The sequence below is a fragment of the Notothenia coriiceps genome, unplaced genomic scaffold (assembly GCF_000735185.1).
Source record: "Notothenia coriiceps isolate Sejong01 unplaced genomic scaffold, NC01 NC01_scaffold00000339, whole genome shotgun sequence".
Lineage (NCBI taxonomy): Eukaryota > Metazoa > Chordata > Actinopteri > Perciformes > Nototheniidae > Notothenia > Notothenia coriiceps.
Window position 1 is genome coordinate 4,993,207 of NW_011333040.1, and position 11,034 is coordinate 5,004,240.

An 11,034-nucleotide genomic window follows, 5' to 3' on the forward strand; every position below is an offset into this window, starting at 1 on the left:
ACACGCAGGAGCATTTTAATTTCAGGCCACTGTTGCTCTGACCTAAACCATTCCACAGTAAAGAGCAGCCAAACAGCTCAGTCTTTGGTCAAATGTGAGGGTGTGTTCAGGGATGTGATGGGAAAGTTTGGGGGCACATTTGTTATGCAAATGTCATAAATCTATACTATTCATACGTAAGGACACACTCTTAAGCTGGATGCTTAATGCATGACAGGAGGTATTTTGTTCAACTTTCTTATTTTACAGCCATTTCATTTAGTGATTTCCATCTCTGTGCTGCATTTTTCCACTACTACTTTAAAGAATACCTCAATGTTGTTGAATTATGTGCTACAGGTTTAAATATTTAAGTTACAGCAACAGTTTTGCTGTATTGCATTTGGTTTCAGAGGAGAAATCATTGGGGTAAAATTGGTCACCAATAGAAGTCATAGAAATGTCAACCTTACAATGCAGATGCAGGGGGGAGACAATAAGCTTTGGTGTAAAAGGCAGAATGGTTCAACTTTTTTTTTGTGACTTTTCACTGTCTCGTGCTTGGCAATTATCAATAGAGTTCCACCAATCCCATGCAGCTAATAATGGTCAGATCAGAGTTAATGGTATCACAAGCGGCTTGAGTTCAAATTTGAATTGCATGACCACATCAATTTCCTCCTGAAGAAAAATAAAGCGTGCCTTGATCTTCACACAATTATGAGAAATGTATACAGTAGGATCAGGACACTTGGAGATGTTTATGACATAACACAAACCCTTAAAATGTGTAAATTCTATAGCTAATTTGGGGGAAAGTAAGGTAGCCTACTTCTGAGAGTCGTTAAACATTTATTGCACACTTGGGTAAACATAGTGAGTTGTGGAATATCTAAGTTGCATCTTGATTACTAAATTACTTCTATTTGGATTAACAAATGTTTTATATTCACTCAAAACATTACTAAGATGCTCTTCTTCTTAATCAGATTTTAAGGAATAATTTTTGAAATAAAGGACTGATATTTGTAAAAAATACTACATTTTGATAAAGTCGCTACTCACAGCCAACTATCTTCAGCTCTCCGAGTGTATAGACCCTGATGGCTTTGATGGCTCATATCAACAGCCTCGCATCCCCATACTCTCACAGCAACCCCCACATGATACCCTAGGGGACACCATCTCCACAAGTCCACAAAGCACATGTAGACAGCTGCCTCCACAATGGAGGCTCAGAACATCGCCCACTCAGTCACAATTTCTTCAGCCTACCCAGAAAGGAATGAAAATTCTTGTCTGAAAACCCGCGTCGAAGCCCACCTGAACTGGGACCAGCCAGACATTCCAAGTTCCCCCTCACTACACTTCACAGGTCTGTCTGTCATTCCTGATATCAAACATTATCTCACAATCATGTTTTTCTTGGTATTCATACATTTTTGTAAGCCATCATTTTAAGACTTAAAGTCACAGCTTTGAGGTAGAGCCCCAAGTTGTCTTCATTAAATCGCTCACACGTTAATATTTCTAGCCTATGTTGGAGTAGACAGTATCTCATCCAGTTATAGTCGCAGCCCTATGAGAGTCCAGTGCCGGGGATTCAAAAATGGGTCAAAGGTTGACACTTTGGACAAACATTAAACACACTGTCGTTTATTTCTATCCTGTCAAGTTATATTAATGTATTTCAGAAGATCAAGGATTTCTACTTGTAAAAATGTGATAACTTAATCAGATCACAGTTTTTTGATCAGACCACAGGTTAATTCATTGAGTTTTTGAGATGTATAAATAAAATGTGGACCTAATGTACACAACAGTTTCACCATGAAGACTAATACCATGGGCCAGGTAAATACAGTATAATTGATCCAACTGGAACCAGAATTTTACTTATAGAGCGTCATAAAAATAATGAAATTAATATAGCCTATGATGCTAGGGTGTAATTAAAAAAAAAAGTTTAAATATAATTCATTAAATATTGATTTCAAAAAGAAATATGAAGTATATTTGCTGAAAGACCGTCTTGAATGGAGGTCAGTTTCGACCTCAATTTATTTACAACAGTTCATCACATGGACCTGTGAACACTGTTTTCTGTTAATAAAAGAGATACTGCAAAACTTATGAGCTCAGACAGGCGCTAATAGCTGGATAGTGAGATAGAGGGAGATAGATGGAGAGAGGGAGAGAGTGAGTGAGAGAGAGGAAGATAAAGTGAAGCTAAGCCGGGCTCCGAGGGCCAGCGAGTGATTAAGGGATGGGAGGGATGAACACCAGCCACTGAGGGACTAGTGTCTATCTGTTTGAGTCCATGTGAAAGCGGGGTTGAGGAAAAAGCTCAGAAACAAGAACCCACTGTCACGGTATCTTAGCAACCGTCTCTGTCTCCCAGGTGACAGGGACTGACATCACTTCCTGTTGGTGAATGTGTGTGCATGTGTGTGAATACACAGTGTCCAAGTAAAAAAAAAGAAAGACCCACAAACCTATAAGTAAATGTGTCATGAACGTTAGTGTGAGGTTGAGCAAAGTTCCCTTGTTTCTCTCCTCGTGCACGGACATCTCGGTTCTGTCTCTTCAGCAGCACCCATCAGTCACCATCAGGTACAAGGATAGAGTTTGTTCATTTGAACTAGCATGGATCGTGTGTGAATGTGAAAGCACCTTTCAAAAGGCAGACTGTGGGTATCTTGGAGTCTGAGCCATGTGCGCATGCGATCAGCCTGATTGTACGTTATGCCAAGAGAAACATGGCCAACTGATGCCATCTGGTAGGACTACTTGGCACGAGGGGACTCTCTATGGTTCCATGACATATTGGAGTAGTTAAAATTAACACTGTGACACTATTTGGCAGAAAAAGATACTGAACCATCTATTACTGTGACTATTTCAGTCTCTCTCTTACCTTAAGGGTCCCAGCAGCATTCCCACAGGGGGGAGGAGGCAGGACTGGCTGAACATCAGGAATGTGCATCAAGAGGAAAGAACTCTTCACAATGATGCCACTTCTTCAAAGAGCTATACCTCATCATTTTATTCTCATGAGACAACTTTATCAAAAATAAGAAAAAGTAAAATCTCAAAGAAAAAAAAATAACACTTTCATATTGTAATGATAATATTCTAAAAAAAACATGTATAGAAAAGCAGAGTTTCCAGAAGCATCACATAATTTACTGTTTCAGATGGTTTGGCATCTTTAAGTGAGAAGCATGGAGGATTAGCATGCTGTTGGTTTGACCATTTCCATGAAAAACGTTCATTATATGCCCCTAATTAAATTCAGCTTTTCAGTCCTGTAAAAGAAAAAACTTAGAACTATTCATGATCCCTTAACTTTGTTGAACATTTGTAGCAACACAAATAACAGAGCGGATGCATGTGTCCAAATTGGAAAATTGGATGCAGAGTTTCAACAAAAATGTCAGCTCCTGACTCCACAATGCTCAATCAGATAAGGTCCATGAGGATTTCATCATCCATTGCACTGGAGACTAGGGGCATCCCGGGCTGGGGGGCCGCGCCTCTCTGACCTCCAGACATCAGCATCTGACCTGCACACAGGTTGGAAGGGGGGGAAGAGGAACAGATGTTTAAATTAGGGATTCCGTAAACTTTTTCAGAAATGATCATTTCTGAAGAGAATACTAAAAGTATTGAAATGGCATCAAGTGGTTTTGAACCTCAAAAAACTAAACTACCAAGACTTGGTCAATTTTAGAATGTTTGGCTCTGAACCTCATTACCCTTTAAAGAATACATTTTCAGGCCTATATTTTAAACTTAGATTTTCACTTGAGTCCCTTATGTCTGAACTCTTTCCACCTCTGTGGGGGTGCTTGCTGACCTGGCAAGGGCTGCCTCCACTGGCTCTGCATTTGAGTCCCCCCTCCTGGTGTCGGATGGACCAACTGCTGCCCTAAGCCCTGGTGAGACATCATGCCTTGCATGTGAGACACCCCACCCTGCTGCAAGGACACAGAGACAGAAAAGTGACATTAACCTCCAAAAGACGCAAGACTTCCAGGAGAGAAGTTACAGTACGAGACATCCTGTGGCTGCTGTCCACTCTTACTGGCTGCTGTTGGTTGAGGAGGAGGCTGCGGAGCTGCGGGTTGGCTCCTGGGTTTGAGAGGCGGAGGATGGGACCCTGGGCTTGGGCCTGTCCGCCTTGTGCCACCTGGTTGGGTGGAGCACCTCCGACTGACGGCTGTTGGTTGGTTGGTCCGGTTGCTCTCATGGCCATCTGAAGGGCATTTTAAAATGTTGTATTCCTCACATGTATTATGAATATGAATAAACCATCATGGGCTGCTGGTTTTGTGCTCTTCACCTCATGCACACTGCAAAGAGTTATGATACATTTAAATATAAAAACATGTGCATGCATGTTATCAATAGAATCTGTGCTTCCCAGTGCCGTGCATTAATTGGACAGGAGCAGGTAAAGTCAACACATGCTGTCCACACGCCAGATGCTGAGTATTGGGAGTAAAGGGACAGTATTTCTGTTTGTATGTACAACACCAGGTTCTGATGAGGAAACAGGATGCACACAAGACCTACATTCTGTTTAATATCATTTAATACATTTTGAAAAGCAGCCTACTGACTGGTCATGTTTATATACCTTTTATCAGCCAAATAAAAACAAGGACAGATAAAGGACATGGAGAAATGGGCAATGTGCTGGTACATGTGTTACAGGCTAACCTTCAATGACGGAAGATTAATTATAACTAAGAAGTATATAATACTTTAAAACCCTTACCATTTCAATGTATTGCCTATGGAAACCCTAAAAAACATGGTGTTTATATGTTGGGGGTCTCACCATGTTGTTCTGCCTCTGCTGCTCCTCCATCATAGAGACCTGACTAACAGGGGGCATGCCCACCACCACAGACTGGACCCAGCACAGATCAGAGCGGAGGAAGGGGTGGTGGAAGTGTGAATAAAAAAGGAGGACAGTAGAGGAAAGGGTTACCAGTAAGGCATGCAGAAATCAGCGGGCACCTGGGCAGTAAAGGTTTCAACAACAGGCAGCGTGAAAAGAAAACTAGTGCGAAACCTGGGCAGACATGCCAGCACAGAATGCGTTCATTTACCTGCTGCTGAACGTTGCCGTGGGAGACTGGAATTGGGCCAGGAGGTCTGTTGAGGAAGTTCTGGTTGGGGGCGACCTGACCAGGCTGCATCGGACCTGCACCGCCCAACTGATGCATAGAAATGGAGAGAAAGGTATGTAGGTCGCTCTGGATTAAAGCAATATCTAAATTAAATGTAAATGCATTGTAAGAAAGTGAAACAGCAGCAAGCATAAGAAACATTTCATAACCTTTATTTATCGTCTCAGTTTGCATGCCCTTCATTCTCACAGCCAGTCACCTTTAATCTTATTTTATCTTAAAGTTGTCCAGAACAAATGCATTGTTTTTTCTCTTGTTTATGTTAAGAGCTTAATGTGACTACACAACTTATTGAGTAGGGGAGAGCAATAAGGTCATTTCACACATTCATAAGCAATACATAAATACTCATAAGCCGTATACATGAAATACTTTACAGCTAGCTGCAAATGTTCTCATACTAGCCGTAGAGAAATCCCTTCTTTAATCAAGTTCAATGTGAGTGATGGGGGACTAAATCCTTGTTTTGTGCAAAATTGAATTCTGTTGTTCAGCAGAAGCGAATATGAGGCTTGAGCTTCCTGAGTTGGACAAATTAAGTGGGCAACTTCTGAGGTTAAAGTCTTTTCAGTACAAACGTTGTTGTGAAGTCTTGCAGAAAACAGTGTATTTTGTCCAACATCACTTACACATAACTCTTTCATGATGGCTTTTCCGGATTTATTTTTTTAAACCAACTAGCAAATAATGTTAACCTGTCCTTTATGAAGTGTATAACCAACAATCCTCTTATCAACCCTCTGATCTAAACATATATATGTTGGACAGACTTACGTCATAAAGTCTGATATCCGGATATTCTTGTATTGTCATAATCAATCACGATCTGTCTTTTTTCGTCAACATTGTTATGCCATGCAAAGGCTGTTACCAAACATAATCAACACACATATTCATGTTGTTCACGAGTGTGCAGATGGAAGTAAAAACAAACATAGTTTGGATACGATGATGCACCATGGATACTAATCGTTAAACACCACCTGCTGAGGTGTTTGGAGTTCTCATTTTAAACAAACTCAATCTTGATGAATAAAGTGGTTAGGACAGTCAGGAGGGGGATAATGTAAGATAAAGTATCCAGCCAGAGTGAACTCTGAAGAGAAAGACAGGAAGCAACCTGTTACAGCGCCATTTTCTGCCTACACAGCTGCAAGGTAGGCTCTGATCACTCAGAAACATAACAGCTTTAACTGAAGATACACTGAGCACATTTCATTACACTTCTGTACTTAAAACAGCAATTTGACACCCAATGTACCTAAAGGGGATGGGTTACTGTAACCTGAACAGATACTAAAGCTGTCAGATAAATGCAGAGGAGAAAAAAAGTACCATACTTTTTAAAAGGTAAAGTAAAAGGTAACATAAAGAGAAAATACTCTATTAAAGTCAATGTTCCTCGAATTTGTATTTCAGTACAGTACTTAAATACTCAACATTTGAAACCGACTCAGTGCTCCGGGGTTTGTGTTGCTGCGGTGGCTTTTGTTAGCACACTGAGGGAGAGACTAGAGAGATGAGCACAAATGATTAACTACAGACTCAGAAATGTATTGGAGAGATATCTTCATCTTGCATAATCAGATTTACCCTGAGTGTGCTAATGTACAGTGTGTTTTTCAACCAATGATAGTGCAACACATACATGTAGGTATTTTTGAGGGAACGTACAGAACAGGACAGGAACAGGTTTTTTCTCCCGTTTAGGATTTATCTTCTGTCTTTAACCCACAAACCTGTCAAATCCCGGATTAGGGCTCGCATCCCTTTCCAGAGAAATATGAAATGTTTTCTTGTGTAAACAGAACAAACAAAAATCTGGTTTCCAAAGAATGCAACTCCAGGGCTTTGCACAGAAAAACCTTAACTACTGGTCCAAATTGAAATTGTAATTACGTTGAGATTGCTGTAGCGCTTCCCTATTAGCAATGCAGCACTGAATATGTTACTCAACAGCCAGAAAGAAAAAAAACCTTCATTTCAATTTCATGTCTTCTGCTTTTCTCTAAATGCACCGATTCTCTCTCACACACACACACACACACATACACACACACACACACACACACACACAGCTTCAAGTTACATATAGAGCTCACGCGCTTTTGCAAAGACATAAAATGAGTAGGGTGAGTAAACAAGCGCTATCACTGCTGATGAGAGCAGGCTGCAAAGAGAAATTTAATTTAACTCATGTAAACCAGATAACAAGATTCATTTTGAAATGGAGACATGCTGAGTCCCTGCGACTGGATGCTGCATTGTTTCAGAGCGATGCAGCATCCCTCCTCAACGGATGCAATAAGTTGGAGTGGAGCCCTGTGATGGAAAAGCCCGCTAATCCAAAAGACACATTTTAAATCACCCTGTCTGCAGGGATGAGGATGAGCAGAGAGGGAAAGTGACATTTCTATGTAATGTGGACAAGGCAGCAGCATTTGTAACCTGTAATGAACTCAGTGACGAGAATTGGTCTACCTTTAGAGGGAGGTTGAAAAGAGGGACCCTTCCTCTAGATTTTCCTGCCCTGAAAGATTGGCAGACACTTCTGCCTCTCGATTCCTTCTCCTACAGTGAGTCTCATGAAATGTTAAGATCTCAACACCCTAAACAAAAAAATGATAATATCTGTCCGAGTTGAGCTTAGTTTTAAAGGTCCCATCATATGCTTTTCTGGTTATTACCCGTCCCCTTGTGTGTTATGTAGCTTTTTCTGCATGTAAATGGTTTGCAGAGTCAAAAACCCTCAAAGTACACCCTGTAGCAAGTAAAACTCTAACACAGAAAAGACCTGTCTATGCTGCCCCAGAACGCCTCATTGGAGATTTTTATTTTTCCATTTTTTTCTTCCGGGAAAGGTTGATGTCACTCTAGACCAAATGGACCAATCCGCGGAGCTCCGCACACACACACACTCACTCAGCCTTATCTTTTCTCAGCGGAGCTCAGGCTGTGAGTGTGTGTGTGCTCAGGCTGAGCTCCGCGGTCTCTCGCAGACTAGTGCTGAAAGAATAATCGATTTTAAATCGAAATCGCGATTTGAAATGATGCGATTATGAAATCGCAAAGCCTGCGATTTTTTGCGGAGCAGCGAGTCCCGCAACGTCCCGCCAACACGGCACCCAGACCCCACGCAGCATTCTCATCTGTTTGTCATTACTGGTGTCATTTTCTGGTTGCTAACAAACGCCATTGTAAAACATAAACACTGATGTTCCGCTGTAACGGTGGTTGACTAATCAGAACAGAGTGGGCGAGCTGACCAATCAGAGCACAGTGGGCTCATAGGGAGGGGGGGCAGGAGCTCCAACAAGACGTGTAGGACAGAGAGTGAATACACATACTATACAGAGATGCTGTATGAGAAACCAATGTGATTTTGGAACATTGAACAATGTAAATCTATTCTAGTAGACCTCAACAATGGAATTTTGATCAGGAGAAATTGCCAGGTCATGGGACCTTTAAACCAAATCTTACAACCTTAAACATGATCAAAAGATGACAGTGAAACTACAGTGCAGATTCAGTTTTTAGGAATGTTTTAACCCACACGTTAACATTAATGTACTTTTGGACTGACCGGAAGCTGAATCCAGTTATCTTTTTACATCCATGGTATAACCACTAAAGACACTGCCCTATGTATCAACAAGAGCTTAAATGTTGTGAAGATCTATGCATGTTAACACAGTATATTTACAAAAAGCAATAACATAACACAGTACACCATATACAGTGTTACAGAGACAATTTAGTTAGGAATGCAATCAATTCAACATAAAGACTGCAGATGAATTGCACCTATATTTCCCTTGGAGTGATAATGAGATGGGAGTGAAACGGTCATCTAATGTTGCAGTAGGAATTTGGCTAATGCTAGCCCCATTAGCCTCCACCAGAGTGAGAGACGTGAGTGGCTGCTGTGAAAGATACTGGGCAAGCTAAATGAAATGTCAATAACAATGCACCTTAATGCTGTAAACAATGCACCTCAATTCCCTGGAGCTGCTCTATAATGCCTTCTCATTATCACCTCCTTTTGGTCTCCCCACTCCACACTGAAAGCTTCCTCTCTTTCTGCTCGTATCACTACTCACCGCTCTGTGCTGCTGGACCTGCTTGTGGTTGGTGATGACTTGCCGGATGCCATTGACGAAGCCGCTCTGGTCGTTGGGAATGAGGCCCATGAATATTCTCTTTTTGGACGAGTAGAGCAGCATCAGCACCCTCACTTCACAGGGAGAAGTGGTGTGGGGGAAGTGAACGCACCCCGCCTGTAGGGAGGGTGGTAGGACAGATTAAAACCTTGACACTTGACTACTTTGTATATAGACTTTTTGCACTACTTTTTATATTTTACTATATATGTTGCATTGTTGGAGGAGCTCAGGTCAGAAGAATGTAATTTCCATTTCTACACCGTAGCTTTGTGCATATGACAATAAAACCTTTGATCTTTTTGAATTTGGAAAACAGTGATAATTATCGATAGGCTAAGGTTTGGGGACATAGCCTATTATTGAGCTACTTTACCCAATCAAACATATCGGTTTCATGATTTAAATGCAAAAGATTTCAATCCTTCATTAGGATCAGGCAACAAGGCAGAGCTCAGCTGAATACTATTAATGCCTCTTCTATTTGTCAATGGTACTAACTGGGTTACAATGCACCACACTGAACAAAATCATTGTGCTAGCCTTCTGGAAGAAATTCAAAACTGAACAATAAATATGTGTGTCTGATCTGATGGCTGAGTATGTTTAAAATCATAACATCTGGCGCAAAAGTGAATGATGTATGGCCTGGGTCCCCCTCTAGAGTCCTGCACATAGCACTGCATCATGTTCAGAGCAACTGCAGGACAGAGGTGGGAGCTGCACTCAGTTCCCACTCATGGAAAATGTATTGAGGAATACTGAATGATGGATACGATTTGGGACAGGGAGAGAACAAGTACTCTCAACTAATTTAGTTTTGGACAACTTACAAAGCCGTTGGCCATAATGCGGTACAGGCCTTTCAACGACTCCATGTCTTTGTTGGTGAAGAGAAACTGAACCATTCGAGAGTTTCTGAACAAGTGACCTAAGGTTGTCTACAGAAAGAGAGTAATTAGTAATGCAACATTCATAAACAAAACTGAAGTTATATGTACTAAACAAAGGTTAAAAGGTGTTCTCACCAGGAGTTGTTGTGGAATCAGCTGCATGATGAGTTTCTGTGGCCACTGCTCTGTGTTTCTGTTAAGAGACAGAATGGCATCTGTTAACTCTGTGCACAAAACAAACCACCCTTTACTAGAGATATAGTCCTAAATGTTTGATTGGCTACTCACAGATTTTCCCCTTGGTTAACGTGCACCTGACATGGCAGAGAACGCGTCAGTTTGGTGGTTGAATCCATCGAAGCGGCTTTAGGCTTCTGCAGGAAAGGGGTGGTGAGACGACACAAAAAGAGAAGAAAAAGTTAGTCAGTTAGCCTGAAGAAAATAAATATATCTTATAACACATTAAAGTTGGATTCACACCTCCAGAATTTATTAGGGGACTGGATGTTGCATTAAAATGTAACAGTTCTTGAGAAAGCCTACGCCAAAGTGCTGGACTCCAAATGACTGTCCAACCTCAGATTCAGACGATATCGTGGCCAACATCTTTTATTTTTCAAAACTAATTAAACGGATATTGGAAAGTTCTTTTTTTCTCCATGAAATGTTTTTATTTGGCCAAAAGCTTATAACTTCATAGGCCCTAAGGCGGTCTGAGGATGCCTCCAAACTGTCTCTTTCTGGAGGTGCTCTGGGAGTGAGCAGCTGCTGAAGACACCAGGGAAGACCCAGGAGGCG

The 11,034-nt window shown here is 41.3% G+C and overlaps 2 protein-coding genes across 4 annotated transcripts in view; both read right to left on the reverse strand.

Annotated features, from left to right (window-relative positions):
• Positions 1-3,260: 3,260 nt before the first annotated feature.
• med25 (mediator complex subunit 25) overlaps positions 3,261-11,034 on the reverse strand; it is a 16,164-nt gene continuing 8,390 nt past the window's right edge. Inside the window, exons 12-20 of one of the 3 annotated variants that reach the window (XM_010768695.1) lie at positions 10,525-10,607; positions 10,372-10,429; positions 10,177-10,284; positions 9,284-9,460; positions 5,100-5,207; positions 4,826-4,897; positions 4,067-4,237; positions 3,839-3,959; positions 3,261-3,545 (exon numbers count right to left, since the gene is read on the reverse strand). In XM_010768695.1, coding sequence (XP_010766997.1) covers positions 3,442-3,545; positions 3,839-3,959; positions 4,067-4,237; positions 4,826-4,897; positions 5,100-5,207; positions 9,284-9,460; positions 10,177-10,284; positions 10,372-10,429; positions 10,525-10,607 — 1,002 coding nt within the window. In that variant the 3' untranslated portion in view covers positions 3,261-3,441. Of the gene's footprint in view, positions 3,546-3,838; positions 3,960-4,066; positions 4,238-4,825; positions 4,898-5,099; positions 5,208-9,283; positions 9,461-10,176; positions 10,285-10,371; positions 10,430-10,524; positions 10,611-11,034 lie in introns of all 3 variants that reach the window. The other 2 variants (XM_010768687.1, XM_010768702.1) reach the window with 2 other exon arrangements.
• syt3 (synaptotagmin III) overlaps positions 7,231-11,034 on the reverse strand; it is a 49,651-nt gene continuing 45,847 nt past the window's right edge. Inside the window, exon 14 of the mRNA XM_010768677.1 lies at positions 7,231-7,258. The gene's annotated coding sequence lies outside the window, so the exon portion shown is untranslated. The remainder of the gene's footprint in view (positions 7,259-11,034) is intronic.